General features: G+C 45.4%; 1 protein-coding gene across 9 annotated transcripts in view; it reads right to left on the bottom strand.

Annotated features, from left to right (window-relative positions):
- Positions 1–4072: 4072 nt before the first annotated feature.
- The window catches only part of FBXO34 (F-box protein 34), a 68637-nt gene continuing 52048 nt past the window's right edge, over positions 4073–20661 (bottom strand). For all 9 annotated transcript variants that reach the window (XM_045014180.1, XM_045014184.1, XM_045014185.1 and 6 more), the window contains 2 exons: positions 12430–12628; positions 4073–6798 (listed from right to left, as the gene is read on the bottom strand). In XM_045014180.1, the coding sequence (XP_044870115.1) occupies positions 4617–6798; positions 12430–12506 (2259 nt within the window). In that variant the 5' untranslated portion in view covers positions 12507–12628 and the 3' untranslated portion in view covers positions 4073–4616. The remainder of the gene's footprint in view (positions 6799–12429; positions 12629–20661) is intronic.

Here is a 20661-nt window from a genome sequence, read left to right as displayed (position 1 = left end):
GGAGCGTATTGTGGTGGAATACTTGAGTGGACGGGGGAGGAGGGATAGCATGGGAGATGTTGAGGGTTTGGGGCAGGAGCCAGCAGCTTAAAGTTAAGAAAATTAAGATCTCATTGAAAATCATGGAAACGAGTGCAGTTTTGTATTTGTAACGTATTTCCAGCAGCTTCTTCACAGACTGGGCTGATCCCAGTCCTGGCTCTGAACACACCTGCAATGGGGACTTTGACTCCAGTGCACAGACTCAATCCCTCACATGTAACAGGACCTGAATTTTCTCAGGGCATGTTCCCGTACAGCACTGCAGCCAGTACTGCTGTCACACTTTAGTGAAAATGCTACCGGGAGAAGCGCTCCCAGCGGTGTAGTTAATCCAGCTCTCCAGGAGGTGGTACTTACGTAGAGAGGGGAAGCTCTCCTGTTGACAGCTGTCTACAGATGGGGTGAGGTCGGTAGAACTACATAGCTTAGGGGTGTGAATTTTTTACATCTCTGAGCGACATACTTCTACCAATACAGGCCTGTAGTGTAGACCAGCCCTAAGTCAGACCTCTGCATAAAGTGGGGGGAGGGAGAAAGACATCTCAGACCCTGAATTAGAATTTACCATTTATTTAGCAAATTGCTGGGGCTCAGTTCTGCCCCCCGTTGCTCAGACTGAGAATTGACTTCCTTGGGGCAGCTGAGGTGGTTTGATAAAGGAGTCTATGTATGTGCAATAGCAATATAATCACCAAGACAGCTTATTGGAAAAGAATATGCAAGTTGTGCTCAATGCACCCAGCTACTTAAAGTACGGGGTGGGATGGCCTTTGTCACTCCTGCTAGCTCAGGCAGCCTGCAGCAGTTGTGTTCTTTCCCCTTTGGTATGTAATTTTTTTTCCCTCCAAGACTCAAGGAAAGTTTTGCTTGAAGGCTTCAGACTGTCTCATTCCTATGACTGCCTTGTCCTAACAAGGTGACCAGGATCCCCCACACTGCTCCAAAGGTGATCACGCTAACCCGTATCTAGTTACAAAATATTTTCCGCTGACTGCTGCTGCTATTTCTGCCTCGCTGAGCTCGGCCTGGCTGCTTTGAAGCTACAGCATTTTATCTTAGCTTTGCTCATTTCTGAGAGGTGAAGGGGAGAAGTCTCCCTCTTCCTTACTTCAACTAAAGCTCAAAGCCAAATCACCCCGAATCCTTTCTAGGGCTGTTTTATGGCTCTTTCCTGTGGGAATCGAAAGGAGAGCAGACCTTGCACCTGCCTACGGTTGAGTTTGCAACATAGTTAGAGCTGTGTTGGTCCCAGGATGTTAGAAACGAGGTGAGTGAAGTGATACCTTTTATTGGAACAACTTCCGCTGGTGAGAGACACTTGGGAGCCACACAGATCCAGACCCGAAGATGGAAAGGAACTCCCAACATCACAGCTAAATGCAAGACAGAACAGATTGTTTAGCATATGGACTTAGCACATATAGTAAAGGACCATTCAAAGTCCATATGCTAAACAATCTGTTCCATCCTGCATGTAGCGGAGCTGCTGGGATTTCCTTTTCCAGACCTGAAGAAGAGCTCTGGGAAAGCTTGTCCTGCTCACCAACAGAAGTTGGTCCAATAAAAGATATCACCTCACCCCCCTTGTCTCTCCAGTGCCCCCATGGCTGGAGAAGCCAGGCCCCTGCCTGCAGGTGAAGTCACAGCACAAATTAACAAGGGCCACCACCACTCTTCCACTTCCTCCCCACGGGATTCAGTTGCTGCTGTTCGCTTGAGTATACGTGTCAGGCACCCCTTCCCTTCCCTTCTCCCCTCCGCGTTGTCACAGCCTTTGCTGTGCCCAGCTCATGGGGTGTCTCCCCAGGAGAGCAGCAGCAAGGTCAAATTGCCCAAAAGAGTGGAGACCCACTGATTTCCACAGCCCCGACAGCTGCTCTGAGGAATGGTCTGTCTGTGGTAATGGATGAGTTAAATGTAACATTTTACTTTAAAAAACACATTGTCCTGCACGGTCAGAGGACGAGAGCCGTGCTGGACAGAAACATGGGTGAATGAGGGCTGCTCCATACCGTTTTTGAGAGCGAAGGGAGGGAGGGGGAGCTCAGTGGTTTGAGCATTGGCCTGCTAAACCCAGGGTTGTGAGTTTAATCCTTGAGTGGGCCACCTTAGGGATCTGGGGCAAAAATTGGTCCTGCTAGTGAAGGCAGGGGGCTGGACTCAATGACCTTTCAAGGTCCCTTCCAGTTCTAGGAGATTGGCATATCTCCAATATAATAATAATAAAAATGCTCAACCCCTTCAGTAGGGGGCCAGCACCCTCCCTTTCCATCCATGTAGGTAACAGGGAAGTGATTGAGGAGACGTCTGCACTGCAGTTAGACACCTGCGGCTGGCCCATGCCAGTGACTCTGGCTTGCGCTAAGGGGCTGTTTAAGGGCAGTGTAGATGCTCAGCCTGGGGGCCAGGCTCTAGGACCCTGTGAGGGGGGAGGGGCCCGGAGCCCAGACTGCAGCCTGAGCCTAAGTCAGCTGGTCCAGGCATCTAACTGCAGTGCAGACAAACACAAGCCAGCCACCTTTCCTAGCAGGAACACGTGTCAATAGCCCAGTGCACAGAGATGCTTTTAGACTAGCCACCGTGGGAACCTGATTTCTCCTCTCACCTGCAGCTGCTAGTCCTTAGGCAATGGTTGGAAATGAAGGTAGTGGCTGAGATGCAGCTAATACCATTAAAGAAAAAACATTGCTGCAGCACCATTCTAGGCTGCCGTGCAGGAGGCAGGGCCTTCCTTGGCTCCAGCCTGGCCTGCTTGTTACTTTTGGAGACTGGGTAGAATATCACGATAACACCAGGTCTGTTAAAGGTGCATTGGGGCTCCTCTCCCACAAGACGTATTTTGATCCCATTGAATTGGAGCCCGTGATTCACAGTGATCCTGGTCAGTCACATCCTCAGCCTTGTTGGGCGTATGAAAGAAGCACCCAGCCTGACGCTTTGTTTTGTGGCAGCTTAGCTGTTCCCCTACCCTGCCCCGGCCGAGGAGTCTTAACCTAGTCGGGTTACAGACCCTCCTTTTTTTGGTCCTTTTGAATGTTTTAATTTGCTGTGACAGGCTTGCATTCAAAATGAAGTGACTGCTACAGGGCTCTGCTTGGCAAAACTCTCTCTGGAAAAGTGCTCCTGTCACATGTTCGCTCACATTCCCAGTGGCAGGAGGGAAGCCTGGATGGACAGCTGCAGTTCTTCATTTCTGCCTCCATGGCACTGACATGGAAAATGTCACAAGGGGATTTGTTTTGAAAGACTGTGTGATGCGAAAACAGGATTCTTATGGAAACTATTCTCTCAGCCTTATCGTTCGATAACAGGCCTTCGCTGAAATCCACACAGGAGCTAGTCCACCCTCTGGGTAAGTGTGCAAAATCCCCATTAAAAGCAATTAATTACACGGATTAAAAATTTAACAGGTCACAGACTTTAAGAAGCACAACTGTGAGCAGTCAGGCCTCAGGAGGATGCACTGGTGCATGGAATTGCTGTTCAAACACAAGTACCTACAGCAAGCTGCACTTTCGGATCCCAAGACCTGCTAGGGGCAGTTATGCGGTGCAGTTAATTCAGCTCCCACACCATTGGACACAGTCAAACGGCATTTAAACACCCACTAGAAAGTGTGATCAACCCAGCATCTTGAGCACAACAGATGGTTTAGCCTGGCTTCTGGCAGGAACCAAGCCATGCTTGAGGGGGACCTGAAGCTGATGTTACAGAATTAGCCAGCCAGTCCCATTTTCAGCATAATTCTACCCAATTAAGTTTTGCAGTTGGCATGGCCTAAAAGTATCTTTTAGAATTCAACAGCTGTCTCCACATTCATTCCAGGGCAGGGAGCAAAGCGCACAAGCTAAGGGTGGGGTGAGGAATTCATTCATTAAAAATGATTTTCAAATATTAAACTAATTTGAAATAAGACGACACTTTCTCTCTCCCTCTGAACTACACCACAGTACGAACTACTGCCTGAAGTTTGACATCACTGTATTTCAGGGCAGATTGTACGAGAAGAGAAAGTCGGATAAGGCAGATCTAGAATGCACATTTTATTAAAGTAAAAAAAAAATAACAACCAGACAACATGGGTAAGGGAGACAAGAACCTTTTTATACTCTGCCTATACAATAATATTCCTCTCTTTTGTTCACTGCTACGCTACCATAACAAATATCTGGTCTAGTCTAACGTTAAGGTTGTCCAGTTAAATCATTTGAAGAGCCTTTAAACAAGTTAACCTTTACCTATTTAGAGTTTCTTCTCAGAAACGCTCATATATTATACAGGATATACAGATTTTGAAACGAGACACTTAAAAACACACAAGACTATAGCCGCAACACTATCATAGCTGCATTGTAGTGATTAAATTGTTCAGCCAGCTGTAGACTCTATATGTACAATTTGTTTTTAATAGTGTTATTTACAATGATGGGCTAAAAGCTATCTGTAATCTAACAGGTAAAGGCTCTTGTGTTTAAGTATGTGCAGTTTCATAGCCCTGTGAAAACACAATTATATACACTGTAAACAGCACAGAGCATGAAAATTTCCTCCTCCCAAGAGAAAGTGTATGTGCACTAATATTCCTCTTCCGCATCTGCTGCTCCTCCTCTGGTTTTCTTGTGAAGAGTGCGGTTAAAGCTGTGGCAGGCAGGAACCCAATGATTGTCATGAAGACCTAATTTACACCCAGGGATGCCTTTCTGAGACTTGTGACAGCACATCCAATACCCTGGGCCATATGGTAAAGCTTGACAGTAGGGTTTGGGATGCCACCGGCACAATGACACATCCCCTTTCACATACTTCTTCTTGCACTGCTTGCAAGGATCTTCTTTGTACCGTGGATCACGGACCCAGCGGGAATCAGCTGGCCTTATGTTGTAGTATTCAATGATAAATTTGAAGTAACAACAAGTACATTTAAGAGCGACTAGACTCTTAGTGGGGAGCAACCTGAAGATCTTAACCATGATGTGGTGGGGCAGGAAGGCCATATACTGCTGCGGCTCCAAAAGCTGCTGAATTTTAAACCTAGTCTCCAGAAAGTCATGAGACACCTGCCTTTTCAAACAAGAAGTGTCAAGTATCTGCAAAGCACTTTCCATGGGAGACAGTGAAAGGGCAAATGGCTCTATGGAAACACTACTGATCTCACACACTTTGTTATTGTCAGCAGCATCCTCAGTTTGGCCCACTTCTCCTGGCTTTTCTTTAGTACTTTCCCCTAACCCTGTGTGTTCTTGCTTGGTGTGGTGACCAGGATGCAGAAAGAACAGCCTCCCTGGAAGTGGATCTTCACCAAAGCTAATATTAGAAGGCTGCTCTTTCCTGCACCCCTTCTCTGTCTTGGTGACTGATATACTGATGCATAAAGACTCTCTCCTCGTTGGATGCGAATTCAGATCAGGAATAGATACAGGTTCTCTAGCCGAACAATCAACAGCCGTACTCTCGCTCTGCATGGCATCTGACGACAGCCCAATAGCTCCTGGACATGTAGAAGGGATGGACCCCAGAGGTTCCACGATCATTTCAGAATCACCTCTGCTGCCGGGTCTCACTGAGATTTCTTGACCAAGCTTGACACTGATGTTCACCATGTGGATATCCACAGCTGCTACTGCCGGAAAGGACTGCTGACCAGAAGCAGCTCCTTCCCATAATTCATCAGCAGCCGAAGGGCCACGCTTTGTTCTCTGTCCATCATCATCCACTGTAACAGGATCTTTTAAACTTACCTCCTGGACAAGGACTTTGGAAGATACCTTCCCAGTGTCACACTCGGACTGGGTGCCATTCGCCAGTAACATCCGCCCTATGTTCCTCCGGAAGCTGTTGTTCCTGGATAGGCTCCCTGCTTCACGCTCGCTCTGGCGCCTCAAGCACTCAGATTCAAGCTTTGCAACCATGTCCAGCACACGCACGGGCTCATTCTGCTGCTCACCACTCCCACAGGTCCCTTTTTCAGAATGTACCTCGCAGGCCCCCGGGGCAGAGAAAGGGTCTGAAGCAGGAAGTGCACCTTTGGATTGCCCACTCAGCCTTGTAGTGGAAGCGTTCGTGCAGTTTTTGGTGCAGTCGGCCAGCAAAGCACTTGCTCTGTGTTCTAGAAAAGCTACCATCTCGATTACAGATAAGGATCGACCTGGAAATATCCCTTCACCATTGTCATTAACATAATGTACAGAACAGTGCTCAATGCCACATGCAAAAGGCTCAGGCTGGGCGCACCTCCTGTTTGCCTCTCTCATCCTTTCTAATTGAATCTTTGCTTTTATAAGATCCACGGATTTCTTCCTTCGTTTAGCTGATCTTCCATCTATATCCCAGGTGCTTTTAAGTTTCATTGAGCCCATCCTATTGTTGCACTGCTGGGCTGCGAAGAAGGCAATCTTTTCCTTGGTATTCCCAGGTTTCACGACAGCCCAGATGTCTAACGGTCCATCCCCCTCATCCCCCTGGTGGATTGTCGCAGACGGGGCAGCCTTCTTCTCAACACTTGGGCCTTCTGCTGGAGCCTTCCGGCTCATATTGCACATAGCATCAGGGTAAATAATTCCCAAAGGCTTTCGAGAGGAAGTCACGACCGGGGACGTAGGTAAAATGCTCAGTTTGGTGCAGTTGTTCGTATACTTTTCCTCCTGTGCTGACCTTTGATGGCTCATATGCAGGCCTCTCAGGGAATCTTGGCTTATATCTAGAGATCGCTCTTTCTTCTGTAATTTGAGGTATGGCTTTAAGTGCATGCCAGAAGCCCTAGAAAACAAAAGTAAAGGAATTATTGTAAAAGCTGCCCAGGGCTCACTTCGTCCAAATGTGCATCATAAGAATAAGGCCCACCACAGGGGACAGGAGCGGGCCTGAGCAGGAGAGGCACCAGAATGGCTGCAGGGGCAGCAATTGTAGTGTCCCCAGCCTGTGATGTCACTGCAGTTCACCCTTGGAGAACGGCCGTTAGCACCCTGGTAATGCTTTGATAAGCCCCACTGACCGCGGAAAGGTTCCATTATAATTTCTCTAAAATGTCATGGAAACAGATGTGAGACATAAACAGTCTCCCCAAAGCATTTTAGGTTCCACCCAGTTGTTCTTCCAGCTTTCAGTTATTAGAACTATTGATTTAGTCTAGATCCCTGATCCGTTCATGTTTTAGCCAAACTGTAAGCCCCTTCTCTCCTCCCCCCAATCTTGATATCCAGTCACTGATTATCTACTGAAAAGGGTTTTTATAAAGAATGATTAAAGCTGAGTAGAGAAATTAGCAATTGTAATGATACCATTATACAAAGATCACACCTAATTTCTGATCTGCTGATACCACCTATAGTCAACAATATCCCTTAGTATGTTAACAACACCCAATTAACTGCACTTGCCTATGGAGATACCAATGTTCTGTGCAGAGTAAACCTGAAAAAAAGTTACAGGGGGGAAAACAACTAGATATCAAATTAAGAGTCACTTCTTTGTCTCTATATTTGGCATTATGATGAAGCTGAAGTTTGTATATTGCGAATCTAACAGCTATAAATTAGACGTCTACTGGAACAAAAGGGGCATTTCTATTACAGCAGCATTACACTCAGCACCTCTTTTCCCCATGGGCATTTATAATTCTGCTCGGTTAAAAACCTAGAGCTGCGGGAAGGCCTAGGGGGAGCATCCACACTGCCATGGGGGAGATGCAGGACTAATTACCAGCAGCCTTCAGTCTCTGGTCTCACTGGACTGTCACACGAGCATATTACAGGAACAGCTGTAGGGTATGTTTCCATGGTAATGGATTTAAATTTTTACATTGTAAAGCCTGTGTTGAAACTAGAATAATCTCTCTTCCTGTTCATTTAAATGGGAATTAAATGCCATCAAATTCATGGGGACAGCTTGCAACAAGTGACCAAAACCACTGACAGCTACTCCAAAAGCAGCCTCTCTACCTTTGCCTTTCTGCTCGGAAGACTCTCTTAAAGGTATCATGGAGCTCCATGGTGGCTGTCATGGAATGATTTAGAGATCAAATGTGCCCAGTCCATAGACAAGAGGTGTTTCTAATTGTCAGGCTACTGAATCCAACCTGAGACCCAACAGGCTAGTTGGGCTCTTTCCTTCTCACACAGCACAACAGAGGCTCTGTATGATGCCCTCAGTTACACTTGGGCCACCCCAAGTTGGTTTTTCAACTCAGCCTATGGTAGGAACCCAGCCTCTGAGGAGAAAAGTAGGACATTCAGCAAAGAGTGTTTGCTAGAAGCTAAGATTCCTCAGCTCCAATTGCCAGGGTAAAAGGCGTTGGTGCTTGGGGATAACAGTTCTAGACTGAGTCACTGCATCAGATTGTCCAAAGTCAGGGAACGCCTTTCACATTGCTGAGAGGGGGGCTCTGCCTCTGTTTTCCCTTTCCAGTTTCGCTCACCACCCTGGCCTTAGTGGCAGAAGGGAAAGAAGAGTATGTGGTACCCAACAAACCTGAGATCTATGCTGTGTACACTAGGAACTGATGGACAGGAGGTCTTGATTGTCGGCTAGTCCACCTTCCCAGAAAGTGCATAGTCAAGAGGTCCCATTGGATCCTCTGCTGCTTTCAGTGAGTCAAGCAGCAGAAGCAACCAACACCACCTTCCCGTCCTCCCCCTGCTCCCAGCCTGTGTGTGGAGAGAAGATCGCAACTTCTCGTCACATGCAGACGGTGCCACAGTCACCTATGTGCTTGTACCAACTAGATTAGTGCAATAGGCACCACTGGGTGTTATACCCTGAGACCATGTGGACGCTCCAGCTTGTACAGAACGTGGCTGCTAAGTCTCTTCTGGGTGCAATTCAAGGTGTCCATTTTGACTCCTTTATTGAATCTAGACCACCTCTTCCAACGGTTGTGACCATGTCCTTTGTTTTCCTTCCAAGTTGGTTTCTGAACTACACAACACTAAGATCAGCTGCTGTCCTCTCAGGCTGCACTCAGAAAGTAATCAGGGTCAGAGGTCACTAAACTTCCTGGAAAAGAAAAATCCAGGCTGCTGCATGCAGAAAGTGGTGCTCGTGATACAGCAGGTGGCACTCTTTCCTCTTCATACTGGAACTGCACTGCTGAAGTGTCACCTTTTCCACTAGAAATAAAACAACTTCTGGCCACTTAGAACTGCAGGTCCCTTGCAGAGAGAGAGAGAGAGAGAGAGAGAGCTGCAGTTACATAGACATTTTGGAGTCCAGTAATTTGGAAGTACAAAATAAAATTCCCAGATAGAATTTCTAGTGCCAGGAAATTTGTAAGATCGAACAGAGCCTCATTTCTCCCTTTTCACATATTTTCTGACATGCACTAAGCGGGGCAATCAGTAAAACATCCTTCGTTAAGGAGACTGCTGCTGAAAGTAAGGCAAGGTTTTAAATTAATAAAACGCAGTCAGCAGAAGTGGTTCAGCTGCTCAAGGCTATTTCTGGTTTATGGCAAGAGAAAAAGAAGAATCACAGCTCATCTATTATGGATTCTTCATTTAAGTTCTCACATTTCCTCCAGTATTCAGGTTGCTGGTGAGCGAGGTGGAGAATACTACTGAAGGCTGAACAAATTCTATCATACATCAGGAAGCGTAGTTAAGTTTTACTGCCAGAACAATTGTCTCATTTGAATTCAGCGTTCAATTACACAGTGTCTCTATCTAGAATTACTGAAAATCCTAATAGCTTCAGACAGTGATAAGGAGCACTGCTAATTCCATCTGAGCAACCGACTGGGGGTGGCATCCGTTTCTCAACATTTTCAGCCACTGGGGAGACAGCAAGCTGCATTTTAAAAGAATTTCACAGACTTTACAGCAAAGGGTTTATTGGAAAAAAGTTTTCATCCACTGAAATGTGAAGATTAGAAAAAAAAGCTAGTTTTAGATGAACCAACAAGCATTTTCCCCACCCCCAGAGTAACAGCACATGTTCTAATTCTAGAAGCTACAAAAGACACAAGAGTCTTCTCATCAGAACTCGCTCACAATATGAACCATAGCCTAGACACGCTTTAACGCCCCAATTTCTGCAGCACTCCAGTGCTACAGGCCAGTTACTGTGGTAAGTTTTTTAAACTGAGCATTTTTTAAATGAGTTAAATAAAAGAGTGAGTCACAAGATCAGGGTCTTACCCCGTGTGGTATTTATGCTGATATTAAATTCAATTTGTTTGCCTCTACCGGGGTGTCTCAGATGTTTTGTATAGACAATAACATTGCAGACGTTATCAAGTGGGAGCTGGAAGCTTTGGCACCTGGCTAATGGACAGTTAGGGCTTTTGGGCCCCAAGGAAGGCTGTTTGGGACTGTGGGCAAGAACATTACCTGGATGTTTCTTCTGAAAAGGATCAGCAGTAAAATAATTAGCTATGTTATTTAAAGTATCATTATTCTACCTTTAAGCCATTGAGATAATGGAGCATCTAAGGGTGCATCTTCACTCGGAAAAGTGGTGTTGAGTCATATTAAAACTATAACCTGCCTTGTCTTCACTAGGATTTGACCAAGTTATTTACCATGTGTTAGTTCACACAAGTTCAGAATACACCTTTAGAGAAGACCTAAGAGTTACAGTTCAAGCAGCCTGCGGACTCAGGAAGGTGTTACTGCATCAGTTTATATTTGGAAGGTCATCTCCACAATGACGAAGGCTCAGAAACCAAAGAAATTGTTTACTTTCCGTGAAAGCTTAGATATGGGAGCAGAAGTCTGTAGTGCAGCTGGTGAGAAGTTCTCAGTCTAAACTGTTTTTCTGTTCTATGGGCCAGTCTCCCCAGTCAGACTACATCCCGCAGAATGCACCATGGCCAGGGACTCTCATGTTTCAAGAGAGGCGGCCACAGCACATGATGGGAGATTCCATCTCACCTATAGAGAAGAACAAGACCATGAGGCACCACAGCAGCACTTCCAAATCAAAAAAATCTTGGCCGAATACCAAAACATTTCAATATTCCCATTTCTGCCCAAACGCTGACATTTGCCACAGGAGAAGAAATTGTTTGTTGACCAGCTCTAGTCTGCAGCAAGTTCCATGGCTATAGTGTTGTAGATTACAAAAGGACAGAATCTAAATGAATTGCCTGGACCAACTGCTAAACATGACCGTGGGCAAGTAACTTCCCCTTCCCGTGCCTCAGTTTCTCCATCTGCAAAATGGGGATAATGATCCGGAGCACCTCTGTAAAGCACTTGGAAAGTTACAGATGAAGAATGCAGAGTAAGAGCTAGTTATTAAAATACATTTTGGTTCTGGTCAACCACTTGTAAGCTTTGGAAGCCCCCAAAATCATTTGGCCCAGATTCTCAGCCCTGTTTCTGTCCCCTTTGCTCTGCTCAGGCAGGGCAAAGCTGCTCTACAGGGCATTCCAAAGAACCCTGTGGCATAGGGCAATCTCTGTGTGGCATAAAGTCAGCATATCTGGCTCTATACCACCCACTATCCTTCCCCCGGTGTACGGAGAGTGACACGGCGTGGGAGGAAGCAGGGCTGGATACAATGCATTCTTACCGATCATCACAGAGACAACCGCCCCTCCCCAGGGAGTCAGTGGGAGTTTTGCCCAAGTTAGACTGCAAGATTTGGCTGTAGGTCAACAACAGACTGATGAAGCATCTGTCCCCTCCACCCCGTCAAGAAAGATACTACACAGAATTTGTTTGTTTCATATGCACACAGGTATGAGAAGCTGAAAGCTGACTATTTCCGCCCAGAGTCAGGAAGATTACAAGATTTCAACATCTTTAAAAAGGAGAAACACATTTTATATTATTAAGCTTGAATTCAGCGCTGTATTTTTGTCATTTGCATTTTCTTTAATGCATCAATATGAGTTGTTCTCAGTCTTGCAATAGCAACACAGATGCTCTCAATTGCCTTGTAAGCAGTAATGTTTGAAAAAGAAGGGCACAACTGAATTTAATCAGAGAAACAGGTGTCTGCTTGAAGCAAAATTTAAGTTTGTACTAATCTAATTATTTACTCTCTAGGCAGACGGCCCACCCTACTGATTACTGGTATTTCTGCTAGCTTTTTTAAGCTCGCTGCATATTTCAAATCCTACTACAGCAATCCACTCTCCAATTATATTTGTATTTCAAAGCCATATCCCCATAAAGTTACAGCTGTTGCTACAAAAAAAAAATCCAAAGGCTTCTCTGAGGACACGAGCAGCAGTAATGATGTAGCTGCCGTTATCTAATTAAAAAAATATTAAGGAACAATTGTGCCCCATAGTCATTAGAACGACTGCTAATATTTCACTTAAAGGGAAAGGTTCTCCAAAGCAAGGGTTTTATTTAGGAGTCTGACTGGCACACAAAAGCAAGGAATTAAGGAGTAGGCCTACATGTGGTAACCATTCATGGCCCAACTGGGGTCTGTTTGTACCGTTTGACTTGATGGAATGTAGATGATGTGGAATTCAGTGGTTCCCTGTGGAGGCCAGCTCTGTAGGAAGTCTTCATACTACCGATCTCCCCACCTAAGGCACGCGGTCACAGCCAATCCATCTTTGTTTACATGCAGGCTCCCGCAAGCGCTTTTCTTGCCCCACACAGTGTTTCACTGTCTCTCTGCCACCTAGAAACTGGGGAAACAAAACAGACAAACAAACGATACTGTTAGAACACAGCCTACTCAGAGCAGGGACTCTTCCTACATTAGATGTAGGAACAAGACTCAGTACAATGGTGCTATGATCCTGATCAGGGTTTCTGGGCAGTGCTAGGATACATCACCACCACCAACCATCCACGTGCTGGAAAAGCTAGTCAGATGTACTCACAAGGTTTGATTCTACCTGTGGCTGCAAGAGCACTTAGCATGCTTTACATCTTCAAAGGCCTTTGCAAACAACACACACGCTCCGTTATGCTTTCTGCCTAATGGCACTGCATAGAGGTATGGTTTTCAAGGCTGAAATTAAAATGTTGAAGCAGTAAAATCGTCAAGACTGCCAGAAAATGATGCTAGCTTTCCAAGCTGAGTGACATACTGGATTTCAAAAAGTACAAACACATACTGCCAGGCTGCCTTAGAACTTTGTGGAAATTGTCCTCTGTTAACACCACATATAGATAAGACAGCAAATTAGCCAAAAACAAAGCTACCATGGAGTATCTCCAATCTGTACTAGCAAAAAGTACAGGAGTACTTGTGGCACCTTAGAGACTAACAAATTTATTTCAGCATAAGCTTTCCACTTCCAGCTTATGCTCAAATAAATTTGTTAGTCTCTAAGGTGCCACAAGTACTCCTGTTCTTTTTGCGGATACAGACTATCACGTCTGCTACTCTGAAATCTGTACTAGGTTGTTCCTTTCGCTCTTTGTCCTTGCAGCAGACGCTATTAGCACTGCATTAACATTTGGACAGTAACAACAGCCACCTTCAAAATTGAAACCTAGAAGGAAAAAGTGAACCAGCACATGAGACCTGGAAAAACTCATGCATTAAAATGTGAGCTGCCAACAGCTTGTTCTACAGTGCATTGTTTGCTTCCTCTCTAGAGGACAATGTGCAGTGACGCCATAGTGAAGGAATGCCATTTTTCCAAGCTAACTGTAACGCTGTGACCCAGAAGGTTTACCATTTATTGTAGCAGGTTGCTCTATCCGTGTCAACTGCTTTGCACAACACTCTTCCTGCTGCCCCTTTCTTACAACAAAATCTTGGTAGCGTAGACAAGCAGAATCTCCCGGCAGGAGGAGGAACTTGACGAAGCCAAGTGTTTACTGAAATCAAAAATTCTGCAGCCAGGGAGCATAGCACAATCTGTTAGCAGGTGCCTGCCTGCCTGCCAAAAAGAAAGCCTTGCCCATCAAAAAGCAACTCTCTCTTCATAGGTCTATGAATGGCTCCGCTAATCAATACTTGGCTGATGTTGATTATACCTTCTCAGCAACTCCACCCACAGCCTCACTAACACAGCTCTCCTTGAGGGGGAGAGTAAATCGGACCATGACTCATTGAAAAACTAATTAAGGGCAACTTTCCTGCAAAGAGAAGGCAAGCTGGTTTGCATTCAGATGCAAGTCTATGGTGGAGATTAAGAGTAGCAGCCATTTCACACACCCTTTGGAGGTATGAAGGCAGGTCAATCAACTGCCCATATATGACTATGCAGGAGCTTAAAAATAAAAAAAAAGGTTACTCTGTAATCCTGCAGTCTTCACAGGGGAAAAAAATCAATGCTGAATATTCCTGGCACACACAAGTTTCTTGACAAACTGGAGAACAAAAAAACACATTAGAATCATAGAGCTGGCGGGGGAAATTAGAGAATTTCTGACTGACTCTATGGAACACAGAACAAGTTTAGGTGGCTTTGAACTTGCACAACAAGAATGAAAGCTTCTTACTAGAACACACGTTCATTAGCGCAGACACAACCTAATCTGTGTGTGTGACAAAGACCTATTTGCAAAGGAAAAATTGCAGCACAGAATATAATCTGTACTATAAACCACTCCCACTACGTGGTGTTTTAAAAAAAAAAAATCTGGCCAGGATAAATACATATGCAAATGTGTGAGTAACTTGTGAGTTTCTATCAAGAATTTACACTTGGAATCTTAACAGGGATTTAAACCAAAAGTTACATAAAGGTCTTTACTTATATTCTGCCTCACCAGCGCCCAATGGGAGCACTTAGGTCCTTATTTTCACCCAGGCTTTGGTGTCGCTTCCCTTTTTTGGGCTCATCCACAGTTGGATTTCAGACTCAGTAGGAGCGGTCATGTGTTGGCATGAAATACTGTGTTGGTGCCCATGTAACAGCAATTGTGGCATTTTAAAAATGCCAGACACCTTTTGCATGGGTTAAAAGTTACATACTGAAAGTGTTTCTGTAAGCGATGTGCATGTTAGTTAAGTGCATTGTGGTAGGGTAACGCCAATAAAAGTATTTTAAATGCTTCTGAGCAAGTTAATATTCATCAACTAGCCATGCACAGATACCATCTCCAAATCCTACCGGTAACCATACCCAAACGATAGAAAGTCACACCAAAAAAAAAAAAAACCAACCAGGGTAGTGAGGCCAAACACAAGCTCCATGGTAAGTTAAAATAGCTCATTCAGAATAATGCAGAAAGGAGAAGAAAACCAAACTGCACCCAGAATGGCATTAAAATAGTCAAGGGCAAATTCACATGGCATTTTGGAACAGGCTAAAAGTGGAGGTGCACCGAAGAGGGAAGTGTGTGTTGCGGGAGGGATAAGAAAAGCAGAGCCAAGAGACCTGCCATCAGTAATTCGTCCGAGAAAGGTGTTATTAAATGTTACTCTATGGATAGCTATTGCACCCAATATAAGCCAGTTAAGGCTATGCCAGGTGCAAGCAAGCATAAACTCGGTGTGGGTGATAGTCCCCCTCTACTGGCTGGTCCACATAAAGGGGTTCATTAGATTGCTAATGTCTCCAACTTCCTAGACCCACTTCTTCAGCTCAAGCAATAGAGGTTTGTGTTTTAGATCCAGACGTCCAGGATTCAGTCCCGGAAATGCTCACCACTACTCTATCACGGCTATAGAATGCTACTCCCACCAGGAAGTATTCCAGTTTTCATCCTTAATTACTTTTTGATAATTAACGCAAGACAAAGCTGTATGAAAAACAGAAAAGGGAACCTCATCCAGTTCTTCTCCTTTGCATTCCCCATCCCCCTTCCAGATAAGCACTGGGAAGGAATTCAGCCCCTCACTGTGTGTCTAGGCACATTTCCCCTTTAAGGCAATGGCTGGCAGGCAGCTCACCTTGTACTGCTGCCACAGTTCGTGAAAACTGATATCCTAACTCAGCAAATACAGATGAGGGCAAACGCAGAGTCAAGTCTCTTAATTTGGGCAATGAGATACTGCACTATTTGAGCTCCAGAGGTATCACAGTAGCTAGGCCTTTTCTGGCATGGACTTGCTTGAAACTCTCAGCTTTACACCATAGCAACCCAGCTTACAAAATGAAAGGATTCAAACAGGCCAGGCCAGTCACTCCGGTCAGAAATGCACCTTCTAGCTGGAAATAGCAACAAGGCAGTGACCTATAGTTCTTCAGCAGAAACAAATGTACTGTTCCTGGTCGACAAAATAAACTCCTTTTGCCCAGTCCATTTTCATTCAAAATTGTTTGAATGTGCCTGATCCACTGAGGAAGTATAATGGGCTAGACCTAAGAAAAGTCAAAATTGTGAAAAATAATGGTCCCTTAAGCGTCTATCGCCTTGACCTTTTGGTCAGCTAGGTAAGCTCAGGGTGCTGTCAAGCTAAACAAGGTTTTGTCACTACACTAGTTGGATGAAAGACTACCAAGTCATTCTCAGGATGCTGTAGACGTGATGCTAACTATGCCATAGATGAGGAAACATTCAACATGGTGTTAGAAGACTGCTGGGGGAAGTGGCCAGTCTTCCAAAAGATGAAGTCAACTCCTAACTGCTTGTCATTAGAAATCCCACAGCAATGTCACAAAACAAGAGCATTTGTTCAAATTCCATTTTGGGTCGTAGCACTCCACCTATATCAAGTTCTCCCTACAGTTTTAGTTGGAATAGTCTAAGAGATGTACAGTTTTCACTTTCGAGCCCCATCTGTTACCTACAAAGAGCGTGAAATCTATGAAAAATGCTCTGTAGGTTCCCTCATCTGAGAGAATCCTAGAGAAGTGCAAAATCATTGCTTATACTTCATTTGGTCTCAACAGTCACATGTCTCTTGATGGCACAAAGCTATTCACAGAAACTGGCAGTAGTGTGTAGGCCAAGTATAGTGGTGAGATATTCTACGTCAGAGCCAAACACCCACAGCCTCTTGGCTTATGAAACACCACTGACCCAAGACACTGATGGGCCAACAAGAATAAAGCTCAATGGCCAGGAAGATACAAAGGGGCAGGGGGGGAGGTGACCAAGCCCTTCAGTGGGAGCTACAGTCAAGGAGAGTTGAGGATGCTCTGCATCTGACCCTGATCTTGCAAGAACAGCAGAGGTTCAAGGGCCAAAGCGCAGGAGGAATTAAAGCCAAGAGTGAAGTAAAACCCCACAACACAGGAAACAGCTACCTACTTCAATATGTACTATATACATACTGAACATTATTTCGTTCAGGAGGGAATAGTGTGCAGGAATTGTGGTCACTGAACAGTACATACAACTCCACTCAAAAAGTGTACTGAGCAAGTTGTGAGGGTTTGGTTGTTAGTTTTTCAACATCAACTACTCAGTTCATTGAATACAGGACGCCAGAAGTATCTGGCACAAACCAAGATTGTTTGGTAATATTTCCTAACTCAACATGCTATACCAGGTTTCCAAACAACATTATTTGGAGCAAAGCTAGACAAAGAAGCCACACCAGATGGCAGCCCTCACTACAGAGAGCAAGCCAGCCAGTGCAAGCATAGCCTCACATTACAAGAGACTACCCAGACGCTACTAGATTTGTTATAGAAGACTAAAGGCAGGTCAGACTAACTCCCCAGCTACTACATAATCTTGCACAGCTTGCCATGACAGATTTAAGCAGGTTGAACACAAAGACTGTGTGGCTTTAAATAAATTCTTAAGATTCAGTATTCATTGCCATACTTGATAAACTTAAACATCATGAGATGATCAGGGAGTTGGAGAACAAAGGTGCTGACAGGAGCATAAAAATTAACACAGTCCACCAGCTAAATCATCAAAAGAATATGAAGTTGTCTACTATCCTACCGGACTGTTCAATACAACCAGCTCAATGAAGAGCGGAGCTTCTCCTACTCTCTAAAGAAAGCCAGTTCTGTGTAATTATGTAAGCTTGCCACAGCCAGAACAGAATAGCTGGAAGACATCAACAGAGCCTAACAGCGCTATATAGAGCCATTGATACAACTTTAATCCACCTGTTCAAAACCACTTACACCTCCTAAACATTGTGCTCCCCACTCCCATTCATAATCTCAGAGACCACAGTGCTGATTTTTAGTAATTACACTGCTAAACAGCAGCAGTATAAAGAAGAGTAATGCAGAGGGGTGGGAAAGACTAATCAGGCACACTTTAAATTTAAAAAACAACTGGTTTCAAAGATGATGTGCTGAGGCACTAGAGACCCAGGTCCTCAGACTAATGGTCAGTTACCCAACGAAAGGGTAGAGGACGAGGTTCTGTGCTGTAGAGCGTTCTAACTTTTCTAACACATTTCGGTTCATGGTGTCTACACTAATAAAATGGCAAGTACTCCTGCTCTCCACATAACAGACCTGTGACAAGGTCTCCAAAGACTGGCTTCAAGGTAACCATGCCATTTAAAAGTGACAAGACGACAGACAAGTATGAAGGCGAACCCGCATCCATTTCTGATCTCACCCACACACATACACACGCCCGCGTCGTCCCCAACTGAATGTTTCTGTGATCAAGCCCCCCACTGGAAGGCCTCCAAGCAGAGAAGAAGTTCTACAAACACAATCTTTTGAGGAAGTCTGGTAAATATCCACTATGACCATCTTATGATGTTTCTCCTTGAGCTTTTAGCCCTTTCCAAGCTGTTCCCACCTCCACCAGCCTCTTTCTGTCCAGGAGTATCATTGTTTGATTGGAGCCCTGCTAGTCCTAGCAGCTATTTTCTCTGTATTGGTTCATGAAGAACGTGGGAGATATCTGTATTTCTTATAAACAGTAATTGTATAGGGGTACAAACTATCATGTGGCCTGCTGCATGGGGGCAGAGTTAACTCCATCCTAAGTGGTTTTTACACATCTCCAGGAAGGCAGATAATGACTAACTCAACTTGCTCGTGCTTAATGAACAATACAGTGAATCTGCTGCTGGAAGCCTACCTCTGACCCCTGGTGAGATGTATAAACCAGACTGACTAGGTCCAGGGTTCCCAGGACAGACAAAGAAGCTTTGAACAACACTGCCTGTGAACTCAGAGGGGGAGAGCAGGGCCGGCGCTTCCATTAGGCGACCCTAGGCGGTTGCCTAGGGCGCCAGGATTCGGGGGGCGGCATTTTGTGCACTCCCCACGGGGCGCACGGGAGCTTCCGGTTCCGCTCCCGTCACGCCACCAAAGAAGGACCTTCTGCCGACGTGCCGCGGAAAACAGCGGCAGGCAATTGAGCAGCTCAATGACTGCCGCTGTCGCCTGCAGCATTTCAGTGGAGGGTCCTTCTTCGGCGACACGATGGGAGCAGAACCGGAAGGTCCCGCGCGCCCAGTGGGGAGCGCACAAAATGCCACCCCCTAAATTCTGCCTAGGGCGCCAGAAACCCTGGCGCCGCTCCTGGGGGAGAGACTGACTGGGGGACAGACAGAGATAAAGGCATAAGATGCAGGGGTGTGGCCTGTCTCACCCAGCCCCAATGCACACACAGGTGGTAACCAGAGGTGCTGTGATCTGGGGACCCAATCTAGGAATGGGGCAAAATGCAGATTCCAACCTGAGAGAAATGGAGGCATGGGCCCATAACTTGGAAGGGGGTGCCCATGGAGAGGTCAAGTGAGGGGTCAATAGTACTGCTCACCCCAGAAACATGACACACACTTCAGACTGATATAGAACGCTAGAAAGGACACTGATCAGTATGCTCTCCAGGCACTCTAGACATTACTGAAGAATGCCTGGCTGAACATAGCAAGACAATGCAACATAACATCTACCAACAGGAAACTCAGAACCTTTAGCCCCTCTCCAATATTACCCCACCCTTACAATTCACACAACCCACATCTCCAGATACCCGGAAAAAGGATGAGCTTTGCAGCATCCCCTGAAGGTCCCCAGATTCAGACTGTTATTCAGGGGAAAGGGGATATTCCAAAGTTGTGGGGCTCTCAGAGTACATCTAGTCAGTAGCCCCCCTTCTCATACATACCAACAGGACTTCAGCTCAAGTGCTTCTCCTGATCACTGTGGTAGTACGGCATGGCACAGGGAGAGTGGCAGTCTCAGGCAGGCAGCAAAGCCGCTGAAATCTTTATAAGTCCAACCAACACCTTCAGCTTCACCCAGAAAACCACAAGCAGACAGAGCAGATGGAGCTGGTTGCATATGCTCACAGTGAGATACTCCACTTATCAAGCAGACTGACGTGATGATGCATAACTGGGGAAAGCAATTTATCAAGCAGACCACCACATTCTGTGCCAGCTTCAGTTCTGGAATTATTTTAAGGCATAGCCACACGCAGAGCACACCAAATTATCTAATCTCATGGTGACAGAGACATGAGTGACAGTCACAAGGTACACATCTGAAAGGAAAGGTCACAACCTTCTGCCTGTATGTAAATGATAAAAAGCTGACTGGTTATTGCTGCTACTTCGTCTTCTAGTAGCCACTGGGAGTCAAATCTGATCCAGTAATGATGGATACACTCAACTGAAGTGGCTGATACTATTCTTACCCTACCGCCAGTTGCTTTCCCCAGTCATCTATCATTACTTCAGTCTTGCATAGGTTAAGCTTCTGTCAGCTAGTTCTCATCCATACCCAGACCTTGCTAGAACACAGTATGGTCACTGACTGCTTTAGTCGTCACTGAGCCTACAAGACAGGGATTAACACCCTGGGGGGTTAATAGCAGCCAAAGCGGGTTTACCCCAGGTGCATCTATACAGGCAACACAAACCTTTGTT

The sequence above is a fragment of the Mauremys mutica genome, chromosome 4 (assembly GCF_020497125.1).
Source record: "Mauremys mutica isolate MM-2020 ecotype Southern chromosome 4, ASM2049712v1, whole genome shotgun sequence".
Classification (NCBI taxonomy): domain Eukaryota; kingdom Metazoa; phylum Chordata; order Testudines; family Geoemydidae; genus Mauremys; species Mauremys mutica.
The sequence above is the reverse complement of the archived record's forward strand: the minus strand, read 5'-3'. Positions and strand labels throughout refer to the sequence as shown.